Source organism: Lepidochelys kempii, chromosome 7 (genome assembly GCF_965140285.1).
Source record: "Lepidochelys kempii isolate rLepKem1 chromosome 7, rLepKem1.hap1, whole genome shotgun sequence".
Taxonomy (NCBI): domain Eukaryota; kingdom Metazoa; phylum Chordata; order Testudines; family Cheloniidae; genus Lepidochelys; species Lepidochelys kempii.
The window spans coordinates 46,053,115-46,075,919 of NC_136386.1; the positions used below are offsets into that span (position 1 = coordinate 46,053,115).

The 22,805-nt window shown below is 44.1% G+C and overlaps 1 protein-coding gene across 5 annotated transcripts in view; it reads right to left on the bottom strand.

Moving 5' to 3' along the window:
- DCAF1 (DDB1 and CUL4 associated factor 1) overlaps positions 1-22,805 on the bottom strand; it is a 106,834-nt gene that overhangs the window by 66,417 nt on the left and 17,612 nt on the right. For 4 of the 5 annotated variants that reach the window (XR_012159884.1, XM_073352499.1, XM_073352498.1 and 1 more), the window contains exons 3-9: positions 22,616-22,692; positions 18,974-19,047; positions 17,694-17,807; positions 7,724-7,861; positions 6,097-6,600; positions 3,431-3,532; positions 1,904-2,062 (exon numbers count right to left, since the gene is read on the bottom strand). Coding sequence is in view for 4 of the 5 variants with exons in the window: in XM_073352499.1 (XP_073208600.1) it covers positions 1,904-2,062; positions 3,431-3,532; positions 6,097-6,600; positions 7,724-7,861; positions 17,694-17,807; positions 18,974-19,047; positions 22,616-22,692 (1,168 nt within the window). In the remaining variant the exon portion in view is untranslated. The remainder of the gene's footprint in view (positions 1-1,903; positions 2,063-3,430; positions 3,533-6,096; positions 6,601-7,723; positions 7,862-17,693; positions 17,808-18,973; positions 19,048-22,615; positions 22,693-22,805) is intronic. The other variant, XM_078853733.1, reaches the window with a different exon arrangement.

Below are 22,805 nucleotides of genomic sequence, written 5' to 3' on the forward strand. Positions count from 1 at the left end.
AAGGCTCCTTGTTCCTTCCAGGAGCGACAGTGTGAACAGCTTCAGTTACTGTGCAGTGACGTCTCTGGGCAACTCTGAACAACTAGTTACTGTATTCTGAGAGAATTATATCCAGCCCATCTCATTTTAAGAAGAAACCAGTCATTTCACAAAACTGCATTTGTAGCGGCCATTCTATAACATACTATTTAAAGCAATCTAAAAACAGACAAAAACTGGAGGGAAATTATGAGAATCTGCTAACAACTTGACAGCAGGAGACAAGGACAAACTTCCTAGTGGTAGATACAAGACAAAAATTCAAGTAGGGAAATAACTCTCCTTAGCTACTCTGTTCATAGCTTCATAGATCTGAAGGCCAGGAGGGACCATTATGAACATCTCCTGCATAACAAAGGCCATGCTGCTGTCCATGCTTTCACAGAATCAGAGAAATGCAGGGCTGGAAGGGACACAAGAGGTCCCAAGTCCAGTCCACTGTGCTGTGGCAGAAGCAAGAAAACCTAGACCATCCTTGACAAGCGTCCAACCTGTTCTTAAAAACCTCCATTGATGGGGATTCTACAACCTCTCTTAAAGCCTATTCCAGAGCTTAATATCATTAAAGTTAAAAAGTTTTCCCTAATATCTAACTTAACTCTCCCTGATTGCAGATTAAGCTAATTAATTCTTGTCCTACCTTCAGTGGTCATGGAGAACAGTTGATCACTGTCCTCTTTATCACAGCCTTTAATAAATTTGAAGACTTATTAAGTGTCCGTTCCCCCCACCCCTCAAGTCTTCTTTTCTCAAGATTAAACATGCCCAGTTTTTTTTAAATCTTTCCTTACAGGTCTGGGTCTCTAAACCTTTGATCATTTTTGTTGCTCTCCTCTGGACTCTCTCCAATTCATCTACATCTTTCCTAAAGTGCGGTGCCTGGAACTGGACAAAGTAATTCAGCTGAGGCCTCAAGAGTGCCAAGCAGAGAGGGACAATTACCTCCATTATCTTAAATGAAACACTCTTTTTAATACACCCCAGAATGATATTAGCCTTTTTTGCAACTGTATCACATTTCTGACTCATATTCAATTTGTTATCCACTAAAACCCTCAGATACTTTTCAGCCATACTACATAGCCTACAACCATTTTGTACTCGTGTACTTGATTTTTCCTTCCTAAGCATAGTATTTGGCAGTTGTCTTTACTGAATTTCTTCTTGTTGATTTCAGACGAATTCTCCAATTTGTCACATTTTGAATTCTAATCCCATCCTCCCAAGTGCTTGCAACCCCTCCCAGCATGGTGTCATCAGCACATTTTATAAACATACGCTCCACTCTGTTATCCAAGTCATTAATTAAAATACTGATTAGTACCAGACCCAGGACTAATCCCTGTGGGATCCCACTAGATAAACCCTCCAATATTAACAGTGAACCATTGTTGCAGGTGAACTATACACTGAAGTGTGGGTGGCCTCACTGCTTGTTTTGGAGTGCAACAGAGGAGCCCCAAGCTTGGATTTTAGCAAATCAGTAGCCACGAATTCATAGATTTGAAAGGCCAGAAGGGAACAGTATGATCATATGACCTTCTACATAACACAGATTACAAAATTGGGGAGGGGAGTTGGTGAATTTTCCTGTGATTTTATGTACTGTGATTCCCCCCATTACACCCCCTGGAAGGAGGTGCACACCCCCCATGGATAAACATAGTCAGTCAAACACTCTCTCAGTGGTACTGTACATATTCCTTCACTTCACTCCTTCTCTATACAGGCCATGATCTCAAAACAGTAGCTGGCCCTTCAGCTGTACCATTGAACTGTTCATTCACTGTTTGAACCGACTGTGACACAGAGCTTCTCGATATCGTGCGAATCATTACAACACTAGTAAGGGAATGTCTCTTACCCTCTCCATGGCATCCTGGTTGTAGGATAGATAATATAAGCACATGGAGACCCCTGTAGCTGCCATGGAAGGACGAGGAATCTCTAGCAGCTTCTGCACTCCTCCATGAGCAACAAACTCTGTAGCAAACTTGTTGTGGAGCAGCAACGATGCCAAATGCTAAGAAAAGAAAGCAGGTTAGCGTGGGATTCCCCATACTCTCTCAGTGCTCGGCAATACTTGAGAAAGATTCTGCCCTGCTACTTGTATAAGGAGGTAGCAAAGAAATTTGGTTCCCTAATCCCTATTCTCCCCAGCATATGTGGAAAAACAACATGGACAAAAGACAGAGCGCCCAGAGTGTTTAAGCTTTCTTGCGAAAGGGATACAAAGAAAAGTGAGACAATACAGGAAAATTGCCAAAAGGGGTGTGTTTTGGTTTTTTTTTTTTTTAAATAACTTTTAGTATTCTCTCTGTATCAATTTATTTTTCATCAAACCACCATGAAAAATGTAAATACTCAGTTTATATATATACTAGGTTCTGCCATTTAAATAAAGATTTTTTTACAAAATGAAGGTTGAAAGCTCTTGCTAAAACTGAACTCTGTAACACAACCTTAACGGTGGAGTAACTACTTCTCCACCATAATACCTACCACATAAAGTAAAATAAAAAGTTACTTAGGACATCATTAGTCCAATGATGTAACATAGGAGCTTCTAACCAGGAGGTGTTTATGCCACTACCCTTCAGTGATGTCTTTCAATTAAGCAGCCCAATAATGCAATCTCAGAACAGCAGCAAACATCAGAGCTTCTGAGGAAGGAGGATTTTATGCCCCTCTTCTCTGCAGAGAACATAGGCAAGTAGTGGCGGGGAGCAGATATAAGCTCCCCCCACAATGAAATCCTTCCCCAGGCAGTTAGGGGGACTGTCCAGGGTGTCATTGTAGCAGCATAAGAGCACATTTTGGGACTTTGCCCCATGCAGATTTTTTTCTGTATAGTGGTAATCTGCCCTACTTTAGAAGCATATATCCCTATTAACTGCTCTAGCCTTTGAAGCTGTTTTCTCCCAATGCAGTCCCTCTGATCTCTTCAGAGGGAAAGGAATCTTAACACTCAAAGAACTTTATAAAGGCTGGAAAGAATCCTCATTTTACACATAGGGAATCTTAACCTAACTGCACTTCAGAGATTTGTTCAAGATTACACAGCCAATTAGCAGTAGTGCCAGGATTAGAACCTGCAATGGACATTTATTCACTTGCTCTCGCCACTAGAAATCACTCCCCATTTATTTCATGTGACAAATGGGAAGTGGTCTCTCCCACTTGTTGCTTGCTTTGTCCTTGCAGAGCGAGGAAGCATCTGATTCAAACTGATTCCATTTCCAATCCCAGGCCAGCCTGCAGGACATACAGGTGCCATCTACTGAAGGAGAAGAGCATTCACCTCAGAAGCCCTTGAGCCTGCAGAGCAACTAGCTGGTTCAATGCACCACACTTCAACACACAACTTCTTTGCACCATGAGAGTAATTTACCTTTAGAGCTTCAAAGGTGAGCAGCACATCGTTGGTCCGTTTCAGGTCAATGTAGAACATCATCAGCTCTCTTGATCCAAGTTGCATGAAGATAGGGAGCAGCTGAGAACAGTGAGAATTGAGACTTGCTCAATGTTTCATAGCATTTAAAAGGTCTGTTTTATTTTTTACTTTTTTCCCAAACCCCAATTTTCCCCTATTAGAGGATACCTCTTATGAGATGTCAAAGGTACCCATCTCCATCCACAGGAAGCAATAAAGGTTAACAGACCTCTTGTAATACATCTGCTGACTGCAGCAAGGTGCATGACAGCGGCCACATGGAAATCTTAAGCCACTCCTTCAGTAAGAATATGACATGTCCACACAGGGAACACCCTGGCAATAAATTCCATTTTCAATCTGTGCAAAGACAACTACCCAACAACCGAACAAACAACAGGAGAGCAGGGCAACAAAAGCAAAAACCCTTCATATAAAATTCTATGTGCAACAGCTTTTGAGTATTAACTCAAAATTTTATATCTTATTATTGCTGACAGACTCCATGCCATGCAGCAATGCATGGGGATTATTATGACAGTCCCACAGTTTCTTTGGTTCTCTCAGAAGCAAAGAGTGCATAAGCACATGTAAGGTATGCCATAAAGCAATTTTGAGTTGCTGGGTTGCATCTCACACCATGTTAATCAAGGGAAATTTTCTAAGCAAAGGTACAGCCTCTCAGCAGACCTGTGCTAAACCAGGGCTCCTTGGTGAAACTGATCTGACCCCTACTATTTGTGTCCAGATATATAACAAAGCAAACAGCTCCATTTTCCAGCTTTGCACTTGCTTTAACACTTCACACATATATGGCATCTTTCCTCTCAAAGCACATTACAAATGTAGAGTGTTAATCTTCATTTTACAGATATCTTGAAACATACACAATTTTCCTACGAAACTTGCCCCATCTCACACAACAAATCAGTAAGAGTTAAGAAAAAGAAACAGAATCCACGACTCTGATTCCCAGTGACCTGGTACTCTATAGCCGTTAGCCAGGACTGCCGCTTAGTTTCACCTTAACCATTTATGTCTCACATTTTAAGTGAACAATTAGTCTGAAAATAATTTACATTTTAGGGTTCTATAGTGACCTCTGCCACATTCAGGACACATCCTGAAATGGAACAATGGCACTCAGATCTTTACATAGGGTTGGCAGAATTTGATTATTTTTTTGTTCTAATTTTGATAATTATTTTTATTCATTTTTACTTTATTTTATTTTCTATTTTTAACTATTTTTATTTTTACAGTTGTGAGGCATAGGGTTGGAGATCATGTTAGGGCTGTGCTGACAGTGGGGCTGCAGGAGCTAACTGTGCGACTGAGGGGCCCAAGACACCAGGGCTCAGGGTGTGGCTGCAGTCATCCAGGCCTGGTGGAACAGAGATCCACAGACAGGACTGAGGAGGACAATGAGCCCCCAACCTGGGGGAGGCCATCCCACTGCTGAACAGTTCCTGAACAGCTCCCACACTATTCACTGATGAGTAAGTGGGGCCGTGACAGCAGAGCTGAAGAGTGATCCCTTGATGGCCACAGGACTGGTGACACTGGATCCCTGCAGGCATGGGGAAGGCTCGGGTCCTGATGGGATACAGCAAAGACCCCTGGCCAGGGTCATGAGGACAACAATGAGTCCCCATCTGCAGGGGTGGACACCACACAGCTGAATGGCACCTGTCCAGGAATAAAGCCATTCTGAAGTGGAGTAGCATCCTCCATGGCCAGGGACAATGATGACTCCTCCTCGCAGTAATGGACAGGGGTCTCTGTTCTGCCAGGCCAGGATCGCAGTTTTCCCCACACCTTTCGCCTGCAGGGACTGGATATCACTGACTCCACTCACTCACACACCAGCCAGAAGCGTGGAAGCTGCCCCAGGCTGGAACTGCCAGCGGCTCATCCACTTCCTTGCAGTCCTGACCAGAGGTCTCCGCTCCTCTGGACCAGGAGACCACAGCCTTCCTTGCACCTTGTGCCTGCAGAGATCAGATGTCACTGGTCCTGCAATCCATGCAGATTGCCCTCTGCAGTCCACTAGCACAGGAGTGAGGGAGCTAAGCAGCGACCACTGAGCTGCAAAGGATACCCTGCATAGTCACAGGGCCAGTCTCTGTGGGGAAGGCTGCGGTTCTGGCAGGGCAAAACAGAGATCCCCTTCGCTTCCAACTCCTGAGTGAGAGAGTGGGTCTGTGACAGCAGGACTGCAGTGGGCACCCTCCAATGCCACATGAGCCATTCAGCAGTGGCCAAAGGCTCATCTTCCTCCTCCTTGCAGTCCTAGCCAGGGATCTCTGCTCTGTCCTACCAGGACCACAGCCTCTCCCTGTATCTTGTGACTCCCAAAATCAGGTGTCACCACTGCTGAGGCAGCATAGGAAACCCTCTGCTGTCAAAGACCTACTCGCTCACAGGGCCCATGACAGCTGATCCCTACAGGCGTGCTGAGTGTCACCGATTGCTTTGTTTTAGTCGATTTCAGTGTGTTAACAGAAATCAACTTTCACCGACAGTTATTGATTAAAAGCAAATCTTGCCAAGCCTAAAGCATACAAACGTCTCATCAAAAGAATTAAAACTCAGTCCGCTTCCTCCTCTCCCTATATACTCACCTCTTGGTATTCTCCTAAGGGGGTCAAGTACTGCAGAATTAGTCTCTGCTCTATGGCAGGAGTCAAAGGGTAAAGGGTATAGTTGGTGCCAATTACCCAAGGGGACATTTCTGACCAGCTGCTGTTGGATAATTCAACAAACATCCGCTCTGGCTCTGAAGAAGAGAAGCCCAGTTTTTGTTTGGCCTTCCGGAAGCTGTCTCTTTCATGCTGTTTCCCTGATTTGCTTTTCCTTAGTCCCATGTCCTCAAGCTTTGTGGCAGAGTTCACTCGACTGCTGGTCTTGTGGCTTGAATCAAGATGAAAAGAGATGTCCATTTCCCCAGCAACTTCCTCCTGTTCCCCATCTACTGCCATCTCCCCATAGTCCATATCCACAGCCTCTTCATCCAGAGGCAACAGAGGTTCCGAAGGCAGTTTCCGAGGACTGGGACGCTTGTTTTCCTGTTTCATGGTCATTTCATTACCCTGTAGCTCCCGTAGCCGTCGAAGAACCAAAGCTACCTGTCATGCAAAGAAACAAGTCAGAATGCATCCACTGACTTCATGTGGCAACCAAATAGTGCATCTAGCCTGCTCCAAAGATTGCCCCAAAAAAGCTACCAGATTTGTAAGTCTTCTCATTCTTACCAAACATCCAGCTCTTTAGCATAAGGTATCATGCATGCTGTAGTCTGCATTTGGGCCAGAAATAATCTGCCTCCAATATTTAAACCCAAGGAATTCTAATCAGGCAAAAGGGAAAATACTTTTAGCCATAATGGCTTCCTGTATGAATAAGGCCAACAGTACCCAACATCCTTATGACTGACGAAGAGGTGGCCTGGGAGTTGTAATCAACAGCAGAAATGCTATAGCCAGAATACATACGCTAGAAGATCCTGTGTGTCCCCTGGGCACTTCCTCTACTCCCTTAGCCTGTGGCAAGTGCACACTACCTCTGCAGCAGTAATTATATCAAACTTGACTGAAGTTCTACAAAACTCACAAGCCCCAATTTCGCCTCAGTTGTGCAAGAATGAACTTTAATCCCACTCATACATTGATGTATCATATTCATTTGAGAGCTAATTTCACCTGTCCCATATGGATCTAAATTTATGCCACTTATGTGTTCACAACTTACATAAGGCATCACAAAACTAAAGTGATAAAAGGCTTCATATAAAAAAATAAATGTTATTTCACATTAAGTTGTTTCTTTGTTGTTCTGCCTTTCATTTTACAGCATGTGTCCCATATGTGACCTTTGACATGTGATAGCTATGGACTTTGAATGGAATATTCAAAAGCACTTAAGGGAGCTAGGAGCACAACTCCCATTGACAGTCAATGGTACTTGTGTTCTTAGCTCCCATAGGCACTTTTCAAAATGCCACCCACAGAACACAAGAAATTGGGTCCCAAAACATACCATCCAAAAATATACCTTTGGGGAGAAGGTGAATGAACCAAAAGGCATTTACTCCTGCAGTTTTACTATTAGAGCCTGGGGCTGCTGACATTTATGAAATACTATTTTATGCACTCTTTCATAAATGTCAGCAGCCCCAGGCAAACAAAAAAGGTTTTATAATTTCATGCCCCCCCCCCTCCCGAAAAGGAAAGCATCTCATGTGGACATTACCAGTTGTGAGTTCTCATCCCTGTAGTTGGCAGCAATATCTTGGTTTTCCATAGCACCTCCTAGCAACCCAGTTGCATACGTCCTCAATGGCTGATCCGCCTCTCGAGCCCACTTAAATAGATTTTCAACTATGCCTTCCTAAAGTAAAACAAAAAAGCCATTCAGACACTAAATTTTCCTCCCTTCCTTCCTCCCCCCACCCAAACTGTGTTGAGGCACAGTTCTCCTTACTTCCCATTATTCATGTTACACACCAACAATTTACATTACATGGTTTGGATCAGGATTTCTATGCATGCAGAATTCACTTAAGTGTTCATTTGGCTTATTGCCCAGAAAGTACCAGCACTCAGTAGGTTAACACTGACTATCTGGCCTAATTCTCTTCGCAGTTACATCAGCATAAACCTGAAGTAATTCCACTGATCTCAGAGGAGTTGCTTTGGATTTACACTAGTATAATGATGCAGGATCTGGCCAAACGTGCTTTGCTTCAACAAGACATTTTATTATTCTTTATGGCCAGATTGTGAACCCCCTTATTCACACAAGTAATCCCTTTGGAGCCAACAGAACTATTCATGAAAGCAATTGCTCACCCATGAAAATAAGGGATTCCTTAATCTGGCCCTAAATCCAGAATGGACTTCCACAAAGACCTGTGGAAGTGTACATATCATTTCACCAAGAAAGAGAAGCTATTTTTTTTTTTAAGTAAGAATGCCACCCTACTACTGTTTGCACAAAATATCAACAGATAAGAGCCAATCTAGACAGAATTAAAAAGTGAAGAGTAACAGCACAAGATCCTGCTTTTCTTTTGAAACAATCAATATCACTGACCCCAAAGCAGAACACACAGTTTCATTAGCACTGACTACTATGGGGCTCTGATCCATAATTGGAATCCCTACCCTAGCCACTACAGTACAAATAATAGAGTAATAATAATTAGGCATCTGGAAGATCATGTATTACTACAAAGAAATCAGAACCCTGAGTTTACCTCTCAAGATTTGAGTAGAACAGATTTTTAAAATGTTGTCTAGTTTTTATTTTAGTGAACTATTCATATACACATGTTGCCAACTTTAGTTCTTTCATATTTTCTTCTTCAATAATGTTTTAAGAGCATTTAAATTAATCTTTAAAATCCATGAAATGTGAAATACTTTGACCACTAGAGGGCCATATTATTCCAGGCAAACAAAACTATTAAATAATGGGAAAAGTAACCACCATACAAAGAATGAAATGCAGTGTAGTTTACAAAAAAAATCTGTATGATTGAAAAATATTATCAAAAAAATTAACAAATTTACTGAAGGATTTCATACCTTTGTAAAAATTCAGATAAAAAATAGAACCTTACTTATGAAGAAATTATGAGTTATTAAAACAAGCCTTGTATTGAAAAAAGCACAACGTTCAAAATTTGCATCTGATGAAGTGAGCTGTAGCTCACGAAAGCTTATGCTCAAATAAATTGGTTAGTCTCTAAGGTGCCACAAGTACTCCTTTTCTTTTTGCGAATACAGACTAACACGGCTGCTACTCTGAGATTGAGCTGTGAGTATCACTATAAGGCATGTTTCTAATCATTTAATCATTCTTGCGGCTCATCTCTGAACCCTCTGCAATTTATTTACATTCTCTTTGAATTGTGGGCACAGAACTGGAGACAGGGTTCCAGCAGTGGTCACACCAGTGCCAAATACAAAGGTCAAATAACCTCTCTACTTCTATTTAAGATTCCGCTGTTCATGTGGCCCAGGATCACATTAATTCTTTTGGTCACAGTATCACATTGTGAACTAATATTCAGCTAATTATCCATCACAACTCTCAAGTCTTTTTTAGTCACTGCTTCCCAGGATAGAGTCCTCAATCCTGTAAGTAGGGCCTACATTCTTTGTTCCTAGATGTATACATTTACATTTAGCCATATTAAAATGTATATTCCTTGCTTGCACCCAGTTTACCAAGCAATCCAGAATATTCTAGAATCCAGAATAAACAGGAATCCCTGTTGAGGTTACAGGGACAAACCATCCCGATGAGTCGAAAGAATAGTAAATATGGCAGGCGACCAGCTTGGCTTAATGGTGAAATCCTAGCGGATCTTAAACATAAAAAAGAAGCTTACAGGAAGTGGAAGGTTGGACATATGACCAGGGAAGAGTATAAAAATATTGCTCGGGCATGTAGGAATGTTATCAGGAGGGCCAAATCGCACCTGGAGCTGCAGCTAGCCAGAGATGTCAAGAGTAACAAGAAGGGTTTCTTCAGGTATGTTGGCAACAAGAAGAAAGCCAAGGAATGTGTGGGCCCCTTACTGAATGAGGGAGGCAACCTAGTGACAGAGGATGTGGAAAAAGCTAATGTACTCAATGCTTTTTTTGCCTCTGTTTTCACTAACAAGGTCAGCTCCCAGACTGCTGCGCTGGGCATCACAAAATGCGGAAGAGATGGCCAGCCCTCTGTGGAGATAGAGGCGGTTAGGGACTATTTAGAAAAGCTGGACGTGCACAAGTCCATGGGGCCGGACGAGTTGCATCCGAGAGTGCTGAAGGAATTGGCGGCTGTGATTGCAGAGCCACTGGCCATTATCTTTGAAAACTCGTGGCGAACCGGGGAAGTCCCGGATGACTGGAAAAAGGCTAATGTAGTGCCAATCTTTAAAAAAGGGAAGAAGGAAGATCCTGGGAACTACAGGCCAGTCAGCCTCACCTCAGTCCCTGGAAAAATCATGGAGCAGGTCCTCAAAGAATCAATCCTGAAGCACTTGCATGAGAGGAAAGTGATCAGGAACAGCCAGCATGGATTCACCAAGGGAAGGTCATGCCTGACTAATCTAATCGCCTTTTATGATGAGATTACTGGTTCTGTGGATGAAGGGAAAGCAGTGGATGTATTGTTTCTTGACTTTAGCAAAGCTTTTGACACGGTCTCCCATAGTATTCTTGTCAGCAAGTTAAGGAAGTATGGGCTGGATGAATGCACTATAAGGTGGGTAGAAAGCTGGCTAGATTGTCGGGCTCAACGGGTAGTGATCAATGGCTCCATGTCTAGTTGGCAGCCGGTATCAAGTGAGTGCCCCAAGGGTCGGTCCTGGGGCCGGTTTTATTCAATATCTTCATAAATGATCTGGAGGACGGTGTGGATTGCACTCTCAGCAAATTTGCGGAAGATACTAAACTGGGAGGAGTGGTAGATACGCTGGAGGGGAGGGACAGGATACAGAAGGACCTAGACCAATTGGAAGATTGGGCCAAAAGGAATCTGATGAGGTTCAATAAGGATAAGTGCAGGGTCCTGCACTTAGGACGGAAGAACCCAATGCACAGCTACAGACTAGGGACCGAATGGCTAGGCAGCAGTTCTGCGGAAAAGGACCTAGGGGTGACAGTGGACGAGAAGCTGGATATGAGTCAGCAGTGTGCCCTTGTTGCCAAGAAGGCCAATGGCATTTTGGGATGTATAAGTAGGGGCATAGCGAGCAGATCGAGGGACATGATCGTTCCCCTCTATTCAACATTGGTGAGGCCTCATCTGGAGTACTGTGTCCAGTTTTAGGCCCAACACTTCAAGAAGGATGTGGATAAATTGGAGAGAGTCCAGCGAAGGGCAACAAAAATTATTAGGGGACTGGAACACATGAGTTATGAGGAGAGGCTGAGGGAGCTGGGATTGTTTAGCCTGCAGAAGAGAAGAATGAGGGGGGATTTGATAGCTGCTTTCAACTACCTGAAAGGGGGTTCCAAAGAGGATGGCTCTAGACTGTTCTCAATGGTAGCAGATGACAGAACGAGGAGTAATGGTCTCAAGTTGCAGTGGGGGAGGTTTAGATTGGATATTAGGAAAAACTTTTTCACTAAGAGGGTGGTGAAACACTGGAATGCGTTACCTAGGGAGGTGGTAGAATCTCCTTCCTTAGAGGTTTTTAAGGTCAGGCTTGACAAAGCCCTGGCTGGGATGATTTAACTGGGAATTGGTCCTGCTTTGAGCAGGGGGTTGGACTAGATGACCTTCTGGGGTCCCTTCCAACCCTGATATTCTATGATTCTATGATTCTGATTTATTACTCCCCCCAATTTTTTGTTCATTCCTCCAGCCCACACTGCCGCATGCATGTGGGAGTATTCTTTTTAAAAATTGTGACCCGATATACGTGAGACTACAACCCTCATAGATTATGCAGGCATAATCTTCTGGGCATTTTCAATATATTGACAAAAAAACCTTTAAATTATTTTGTACATCAATATGTAAACTAGGAACTATCAGAGTACTGACTCCTGTAATACTTGTTTCTCATAGGACCCAAACGTCTTAATGAGTTTATTCTTAAGTAAAAAACAAGTCTGTACATTATATGTGACATTGTTAGCAGACAAACTATATCATATGTGTGGCAAAGCTCTCTGCCTTGTCAGCTGGCTTTTGAAAAGGACAACATTTCTGCACAACCAAGAAATTAAACTTCCTTATTAGTCAAAGCTCCATCAGAAACACAGGGAGAAGAAAAGGGTGAAGAAAGCCAGAGGGCTCTGAACCCTCTGCAGTAAATAGTGCAGCACAAAAGCAGTGCAGAAGCATGAAATGGCTCATTCATCTCAATGGGATGTTCTCAAATGAATCACCACACCTATGAAGAGTAATACAGTCTGACACAATAGCTCTGAGGAGTGAACTGACTAATTCATCAATGGGTTCTCTCCTCCCTTTCTTCCAAATTCTATCGCAACCCTTATTGTGGAATATCAATTTTCAAGACAGTTTCGCTATGCATATGGATTTTAGAACAATCTGAATATTAAAATCAACGCTTTATTTGAAGGGAGAGGGGTGAGGCCTGTATGTGAGAAACCTTTTAACCAAAAGACCCCAACTTACACCACCAGCTCTATCCTGGATCCTAATGTGACACAGCATTAAAATGGTGTGGAGGTAGCATCAAAATTTCCATTTTAAAAGAGGTGAAAAAGATCTAAAAAAATCTGTCTTCTGGAGTGGAGTAACATTTTTATATGTTAAGTGTAGTTTATACACTGCTGTAAGGGCAAAACTTTCAGGAGCCCCTGCAGAAGCAAATTCAGAGAGTAAATCATTCTCAGAACATATTCTCAGGGTAGGTCTACACTACAGCTGCTACAGCGCCATAGCATAGACACTTCCTACATCGACAGAAGGGTTGTTTTTTTTTCTGTCATGGAGTTAATCCATCTCTCCAAGAGCCAGTATCTAGATTGACAAAAGAATTCTTCTGCCAACCTAGCCACGTCTACACCGGAGGTGGGGTAGGGCAACCTAACTACAGCGCTCAGGGCACTAAATTTTTTACAGCCCTAAGCAAGGTAGCTAGGTGGACATAATTTTTAAGTGTAGACAAGGCCTCAATAAGCTGTATAGGGCAAGACTCAAACTCACAGTACATGGGTGCTGCTCAGGTTCAATGGCTACAGCACGGCACCTTGAGCAAATCACTAAGGCCAGGTCTACACCACAGACCTATATCTATGTAACCATGTCGCTCAACAGCGTGAAAAATCCACACCATTAAGAGACATAGTTATACCAACCTAACCCTCTGTGCAGACAGAGCTATGGCAACAGGAGAACTTCTCCTGTGAACATAGCTGCGGCCTCTCAGGGAGGTGGTTTAGCTACACCAACAAGAGAAGCTCTCTCATCGGCACAGCAGCATCTTCACTTAAGCACTGCAGAGGCAAAGCTGCATCAGTGCAGCTGCTCCAATACAGCTGACCTGGTCTACACTGTAAAATTTACTGGTATAGGCCAGGTCTACACTAAAAAATTTAAGTACGCCCATCTTCATCACTCATGTATATGACAATCGACACTCACAAGCAACGTAATTAAGCTGACCTAACCCCTGATGTAGACAGTGCTAGGTCAATGGAATAATTCTTCCATTGACCTAGCTTCTGCCTCTCAGGGAGGTGGATTAACTATAACGACGGACGACCTCCTCCTGTCACTGTAATGAGTGGCTACACTGAAGTACTTCAGCAGCGCAGATGCAGCACTGCAGCTATGCTGCTGTAGCTGTTTAACTGTAGACATAGACATAGTTGTGTCAGCTGAGGAGGAGGGGGAAAATCACATCCCTAAACTTACATAGCTATCCCAGCAAAGTCCTAGTAAAGTTGCAATTATACCAACAAGAGAGTCCTTATTCCATTCAGGCAACTGATTTAAACTGAACTTTTCACTGGCATACAAACTGTCTCTCCAGTGGCAGCAGGATGAAGGGGTTTCTGGCATAGCTCTCATGGTACTGCTATATCTACAAATCCTTTTAAGTGTAGAAAAGGCTTTACTCCAACGTCAAGTTGCCTGCAACATTCTTCCTTGCAACAGAGCCCCAGTCTTGCAGCACGTGTGTGCAGAACTTTCTCTGGCTCAGCAAATTGGTTTCATTGTAGATCCAAATGTTATCCTAAAGAACTTTTAAAATGTTGCTTCTCAAAAAGGGCAGGGGAGGCCAGACACTAGCTAAGTTCAAGTCTAAATGAGTAATATCAGCTTGAGGAGGATCAGTGATAGTTTGAGCCCCAAGTGTGTGCAAAAGTATGTTACAAACCCATAAAATATTGGTGTCATTCGATTTTTTTTTAAGGGGGCTGTGTGTCAGGAGCCCGTTGCTCAAACAATCTCAAATATAGATAACAAGGGGCGTGATGCTATGTGTAAGAAAGATGACCATTCTACTCCTGTCAAGTATCAGGGGATAGCCATGTTAGTCTGTATCCACAAAAACAAAGAGTCCAGTCCACTTTAGTCTTTAAGGTGCCACTGGATTCCTCGTTTTCATTTTACTCCTGAGAGCATTCTGCACCAAAAAAGTAAAAATTCTGCACACAATATTTTAAAATTCTGCAAGTTTTATTTGTCAATAAATAAATGCAGAGGCTCCAGCATGGCAGTGCACGAAGGTTGGAGATCACCCTGCGGCCTCCCCATCCCGGGGACACAGACTCAGTGGCAAGGCTGTATCTGACTCTGACACAGCACAAGGCCTGGGCTGCCCCAGAAACACCCTGGTGCCCTGCCCCTCTGCACCAGCTGTGTGGCAGGCAGGCTCAACCAGGCAGGATTCAAGTGTGGAGGGGCTGGTGTGGGGTGAGAGGATTCTGTATGAGACAATCTGGGTGCAGGCAGCTCAGTGGGGGGTCTAGGTGTGGCTCCTTGGGGTGGTTCCAGATGCAGGGGCAATGGGACTCTGCAGGGACTTCTAGGTGAAAGTGGTTGGGGCTCAGCGGAGAGGTCTGGGGGGCTCAGCAGCTAACTGGATGTCAGTGGCATGGGAGCCTGGATGTGGGGGCTCGTCAGAGTGGGGGTTTGAGTGCAGGAAGCTCAGTGGGGGGTGGTCTGGAGGTCTGGGTGCAGGGGGCTCCAGATACAGGGGCTGATGTTCAATGGGGTGGGGTTCAGGTATGGAGGGCTATAGGGGTTCCAGGTGTACGGGGTGAGGCTTGGCAGGGGTGTCTGGGTATGCACAGGGGTTGGGCGAATGGGGGAGCAGCTCCCCATACAGGGACCCCTCCCTCCCGGAGCTGAGGAGCCATGGGGGCAGGAAGCAGGGGAGGATGTTGAGCTTCCTGCAGCTGTGGGAGGTTTCTGGGGGTGGGTCTGACACAGCACCAGCCACTCCTTGCAGAGGAAGAAGTCCTGTCCTCTCCTGCCTCCAGCCCAGCCATGATTAGCAGCTGATCCGGGCTCAGGGTAGGAGCCACTGGCTTGGGTGTCTCCAGCCACGCAGTGATTTACCTCTCCGCCGGCTGCTCCAGATGCCTGAAACAATGTACCTGCACAGCTAGGGAGTGGTGTGTGACTGCTCTTGCAGCTTCCCTTTTCTTCCCTGTCAGAAAGTTGTTTTTCTTAGGAGAAGCAAAGAAATCTGCAGGGGACATGAATTCTGTGCACACACAGTGGTGCATAATTCCCCCAGAAGTACCATTTGTATCACTGTTGCTACCACTGTTACACAATTGCAACAAATCTTGTATAAAGTATGTCATATAAGGTGACAATGGAAAAGTTACAACTGCTAAGTATGATTATCTTGTTTATATCCATGTATCATTTCTGTATCTGAAGTTATGAATATTGGCTATGTACTTATATCTTAAATATGTGTTGTATTCCTGGGTGACACCCCCCAGAGAGAATTTACATTAGGGCTGGACAGTTTTGTGTTGATGGCCTATCAAGGACACTCCACTCTCTCAATGGGCCATTGAAGAAACTCATCCTGTCCAGATAGCTCTTCCAGAGGATGCCTCAGATAACAACCACCACCCCGTGTGATTCAGCAAAACATTAAGGGCATGTAATATGCTCATGTGACCCTGGACACCATCTTGGGCCAGTAACTTTCCACATTCAGGGACTGTGTGGGCTTTGTTTGGGACAGTAAATATGAGTAAATAAAAGACCCTCGACACCCCTAATTTGCCTCTTTCCTGCTCTAATTCTCTGGACTGTGGATTTACAACTAAAAGAAGCATCTTGAACTATGGACTGAAGACCTTTCAACCTTTTGGAAGTTACCAGAGACACTTCACAAGCCTGCAGTCTATTCCATCACTGCTACAAACCTGATAGAAGGACTTTGCAATCATTTGTGTGAATATGATCCATTAACCATTTATAACTCTCTTCTTTTATTATTAAATCTTGAGACAGTTTACTAAGGATTGGCTGACAGCATGATATTTGTGTAAGATCTGAGATACATATTGATCTGGGGTAAGTGTCTGATCCTTTGGGATCAGTAAGAACCTCATATATGGTGAAATGGGTTTTCAATAACCTCTCACTATATCAGACTTAGTTGTGTGGATGGGAGCCTGGGGCTGGAATGTCTAAAGGGGATCATTTCTGACTTCTTGTCCACCAGTGTGGTCACAGGCGCTGGCTTCCTCCTTGCTTCAGGGGTGCTCAACCACTGCTCTGGCCCAGACCCTGCCCCCAACTCCACCCCTTCCCCCAAACCCCCACCCTGGCCCAGCCTCTTCCCACACCACCCCCTCACTGCCTCTTTCTGCCCAGTTCCAACCCTCCCCTGACCACACCCTGTCCCCACTCCTCCCCCTCCCCCAGCGCCGCCTGCACGCCAGGGGAGGCACTGGGACGGAGAGGGAGGAGCTGATCAGCAGAACTGCCGGTGGGTGGGAGGCACTGGGGGGAGGGGGGAGGAGCTGGCTGCCAAAGTGCTCCAGGGCTGGAGCACCCATGGAGTTGGTGTCTATCAGTATGGTGATACAGAAGTTCTTTGTTACTGATTTGGTGAATCTAATTATAGAATAAATCACCAGTTTGAGGGGATTGTCTGCCCTATTTCTTGCAGTTTGCTCTGTGGGCACCGTTCTCAATGTGGTCCATCTCAGGCACTCAGTCACAAGGGGATCCCCAAGGAGGCACAGCAGTTTTCAAGGCAGTCTGGGTAAGCATGTGGATTTAAAGTTTAGACCAGTAAACTTGTCACTACCTTAACTGTAGTGGTGCTACTGTCCCACTATAATGTTTGCATTTCAAGGAATGAGATTACAAAATCTAGAGAGTCTTAACAAGCTGATTGCTAGCACACTGCTGCATCGTGTTAATGTCTATTGAATTTATATCCAGAACATTATGGCTGCAAGAGTTCCCAAAACAGATGACTTTTTGGTTCCTGTTCCTCTGATGTAGGAGTATGCAAGTTGGCCTTCAACGCACATGAGCAGCCTAGAAATGCCTGAGGGTTTGATTAATTTAGCTTAACAACACTACAACTATTGAAGTGCCCTTTTAAAATTAAACATTAATAAAATTGAGTAGAGATTGTGTCCAAGAAACTGCATTTTAAACTTCCATTTGTACAGATTTATCCAAAACGAGCATGGGAGCTCCTAGAACGCTGAATACACCAAGCATTTATAACCAGTATTGCTATACATGGTACCTTTTCCTGAAAGACAACAGCAGTTTCCAGTCCTGGCATGATGTCCAGAAGGAGTCGGCAGGCAGCAGTATTTAATGGGGGTTCCCTGCTTGTCATCACGTAAGCATTCACCAGCTGGGGGAAGAATATCAGGAATAGGAGTGGCCTGAAATTCACAACTCCTACTCAAAACAGTGCAGCACAGTGAAATCATTAGTGACTCCCCTAGCTTTACAAAACATGGGAGCAAAGGGGAAGATACCAGTAGCATTGTCAGTGTGTAAATCCTTGACCTACACTTTAGGGCTTGTCTACATATACAGCACTGCAGCTGCACTGTGTGGTTTATTTACACCCCTGAGCAACATAAGTGATGCCAACATAATCTATAGTGTAGACATAGCTTCAGAGAGAGCATAGCCAACTGCCTGGTGACTCTTCCTCTCTGATGTATCAGAAAAGAAGTGGAAGGACAGCACAATTTATTTTTTTCTCAGCCAAATAAAGTTCTCTCTTCTATATTGCCCACTCTGGACTAATCTGTAAGGCTACAATGCCTTTACGAAACCAGTTAATCAATGATGGCTTGAGGCAGAGGAAAATAACTGGCATTTATTTTGTTTAGAAAATTCAATGCACAAGAGTTTTTCTTAGTTGTTTGTATGCCTTTTTACTGACCCTTTATAGTCTGACAAGTGATATGCAAGCAATTTGGGGCAGGGTCCATGTCTTAATGTGAGTTTTTAGAGGGCCAATACCAATTCAGGCCTCTGGTTGCTACTGCAATTTAAATATTAAATAAAAGATGTTGTAAGTACAAAGTGTTAGCAGTGCAGGAAAAGAGCCAGTAACTCCTAGCCCTCTGCTCAGTCCCCTAGAACTCATTTTCTTCCCCAGCTCCCGCAACCAGTCCAGCATGTAAAAGCATCCACAGGCGTAGCTGTATTACTAGTATTAGAGACTGTTTTAACAATTTACCTGGCGAATCTGGACCAGGCTTGACTCCATTTTTGTTTTTTATATTACATAGTATGCGCATTATGATCTACATTTAGAAAACGTCCTTCCCTCCACTTTAATAGAGGGAGGCAAGTCACCTTTAACCCCGTTTTAAAACCAGCATTTGGAAGAAATATTCCTAACAGTAGAAAAACTCCAACATGGACTGGACTAAAAACAAAAAACACAAGCACTCAGGCTAACGAGCCCAGGGCAGATAAAGACAAACCATTACAGGTAACAGGGAAGTGTCATCATTTGTCAATTATAATTCTTAGGATAAATGCAAATAGAAAACCTACCGCATTCATGAAGTCGTCGTTCTTGAAAAGTATTCTCAGCAGATGGCCCAGCATACACTCTGGATCTGCTCGACCTGGCAAGGCAGAAAGAAGGGGCTGAGCTAATATTCAGACCTCCTTAGCTAAACAAAATATTACAACCAAAAAAGAATGGAAGAGCAAAGAAAGGAGACAGTCACTTGGTAAACTTGACAGCTCTAAATGGCTTGTCATTTAACAAGCTCTAGGCTTCATGGCCAATACTGAAGTATAAAACTAAGTCATGCCACAGCAAAACTGGCTGTCGGACACCCCAATTAGCAGGATCAATCTTACACAAAAGACGACTTACATGAGAAATCATAGGTTTCAGAGTAGCAGCCGTGTTAGTCTGCATTCGCAAAAAGAAAAGGAGTACTTGTGGCACCTTAGAGACTAACAAATTTATTTGAGCATAAGCTTTCGTGAGCTACAGGTCACTTCATCGGATGCATTCAGTGGAAAATATGGCGAGGAGATTTATATACAGAGAACATGAAACAATCAGTGTTACCGTACACACTGTAACAAGATTATCACTACAAAAGTTCCCCTCCCGCCCCGCTCTCCTGCTTAATAGCTCACCTTAAGTGATCACTCTCGTTACTGAATGCATCCGATGAAGTGAGCTGTAGCTCACGAAAGCTTATGCTCAAATAAATTTGTTAGTCGCTAAGGTACCACAAGTCCTCCTTTTCTTTCTGCGAATACAGACTAACACGGCTGCTACTCTGAAACCTATGATTCCTCATGTAAGTCGTCTTTTGTGTAAGATTGATCCTGCTAATTGGGGTGTATGAGGGTGCATGAGATTCAGACTGCAATCTCTAACCCAGGGGTCAGCAACCTTTCAGAAGTGGTGTGCTGAGTCTTCATTTATTCACTCTAATTTAAGGTTTAGTGTGCCGGTAATATATTTTAACGTTTTTAGAAGGTCTCTCTCTCTAAGTCTATATTATATAACTAAACTATTGTTGTATGTAAAGTAAACAAGGTTTTTAAAATGTTTAAGCAGCTTCATTTAAAATAAAATTAAAATGCAGATCTTATCAGTTTAGTGCAGTGGTTCTTAACCGGGGGTGTGAGATGCCCTTTCTGGGGGTGCGAGACAGGTGAGATTTTTTTAGAAGGTAAATCATCGAAAACACAAATTAAGCACAGGCACATAAATATAACTACTTTGTTTCATCAAACCTATGTATTTATTAACATTATACATGTTTTAACGATTACTGTAATATACAAAGTTTTTAAGTTTTCAAGTTTTTCAGTTAATTGCACTGTAATTTTTTATAAGGGCTTCAGAGCGCTGGGCCCAGGCCAGGAGCAGAACCCTGGGCTGGCTGCCTGTACCCCAAGCCAGCAGGAGGGCTGAGCAGGGCCGGAGGCCCTGACCTGGGTTGGCAGGGGGCCAGGTGGCTGGAACCCCAGACCAGCAGTGAGGTGAGCGGGGCCGGCGACTGGTATGCCAGGCCAGCAGCAGGCTGAGTGGAGCCAATGGGCAGGACCCTGGCTGGTAAGGGGCCAGCGGCTGGAGCCCCAGACCATCAGTGGGCTGAGCTCGGTGGCGGACAGAACTCCGGACCGGCAGCAGCTCACCCGCTGCCGGTGTGGAGTTCCGCTGGCTCCTGTCAGCTGGGGTCCCAGCCGCCAGCCCTGCTCAGCCCGCTGCCAGCCAGGGGTTCCGTTCACCCAAGCCGACTGCAGGCTGAGCAGGGCTGCGGGCCGGGATCCCGGCTGGCAAGGGGCCAGCGGCCAGAACCCCAGACCAGCAACGGGCTGAGTGGCTCAGCCTGCTGACGGTCTGGGGTTCCATCCGCCGGCTCCTGGTCACTGGCCCCGCTCAGCCTGCTGCCAGCCTGGAGTTCCATTCACCCAGGCTAGCAGCAGGCTGAGCGGGGCCGGCAGCCAGGACCCAGCTGGCAGCAGCGTGCTAGTAAAAATCGGTACGTGTGCCGCAGGTTGCCGACCCCTGCTCTAACCTCTTCCAAATTGGAAATCTGGAGAACCAGGCCAGGTCTACATTGAAAATTTAGAGCAACAGAGGTAAAGGATCTGGAAAAAGAGTTAAACAGTGAGATGAGAAAATCTGCAGATGATACAAAACTACTCAAGATAGTTAAGTCCAAAGCAAACTGTGAAGAGTTCCAAAGTGATCTCACAAAACTGGGTGACTGGGCAACAAAATGGCAGATGATATTCAATGTTGATAAATGTAAAGTAATTCACATTGGAAAACATAAACCCAACTGTACATACTACATGATGGGATCTAAATTAGCTGTTACCACTCAAGAAAGAAATCTTGGAGTCATTGTGGATAGTTCTCAGGAAACATCCACTCACGTGCAGGAGCAGTCAAAAAAGCTAACAGAATGTTGGGAATCATTAGGAAAGGGATAGATAATAAGACAGAAAAGATCATATTGCCTCTATATAAATCCATGGTATACCCTCATCTTGAATATTGCGTGCAGATCTGGTTGCCCCATCTCAAAAAGATATATTGGAATTAGAAAAGGTACAGAAAAGGGCAAAAAAAATTATTAGGGGTATGGAACAGCTTCCATATGAGAAGAGATTTAAAAAACTAGAATTTTTCAGCTTGGAAAAGTAACGAAAAAGGAGGAATATGATAGAGGTCTATAAAATCATGACTGGTGTGGAAAAAGTAAATAAGTATTAGTCTCATAAATAAGTCTCATAACACAAAAACTAGGTGTCACCAAATGAAATTAATAGGCAGCAGGTTTAAAACAAACAAAAGGAAGTATTTCTTCAAACAACACAGTCAACCTGAGGAACTCTTTGCCAGAGGATGTTGTGAAGGCCAATACTATAACAGGGTTCAAAAAAGAACTAGGTAAGTTCATGGAGGATAGGTCCATCAATGGCTATTAGCCAGGATAGGCAGGGATGCAAAACCATGCTCTGTTTGCCAGAAGCTGGTAATGGATGACAGGGGATGGATTACTTATCCTGTTCAATCCCTCTGACGCATGTGGCATTGACCACAGTTGGAAGACAGGAAGCTGGGCTACATGGACCATTGGTCTGACCCAGTATGGCCGTCCTGTGTTCTTATGTTCTCATGAGCTCTGGTGCTCAGCGGTATGAAAAACAGAGACCACTGTGCTCCATGGCTATGTCAACCTAACCCTCAGTGTAAACACAGCTAGGTCAATGGAATAATGCTTCCATCAACTTAGTTACCATCGCTCAGGGAGGTGGTGTATTTACAGCGATGGAAAAACACTTTACATTGCTGTAGGCTGCGTCTACACTATGGGGTTATGCCTACATAGCTACAGCAGTGTAGCTATGCTGCTATCATACTTGTAGTATAGACAGGGCCCAAGACAAGGATCTCCAAATTAGTCCCCACATCAACATCCAAAAAAGCCATTCAAAATTGTGCCTGGAGCCTAGACCTCTTACAGTCAGAAATGCCAAGTGACAAAACTATAAAACAAGGTTAGTAAGCTGAGTAGTGATGCCAGGACTTAACCAGCAGTGAGGACCTTCAGGCTAGTCTTTTGGGTATATTTTAAACATATGAATGACTAATTTTCTCCTGAAACAGAGTGGGGTCACACACAAGGCATTGTGTTTACCAGGCCTTACCAGGGTGTCTGTCATCAAACGGGTCCGGATCCCCCTTGCGGTATTCTTCAGTCTCCTTCTCAATTAATTCAGACATTCTAGGGAGGGAGTAAAAATCAAATAAACACGCCACATGCATTTTCTTTCCCCAGTGGACAGCTCCTAAACAGTCTATTTGCCAAAATGCTATAAACAGCCCATCAAGTCACAT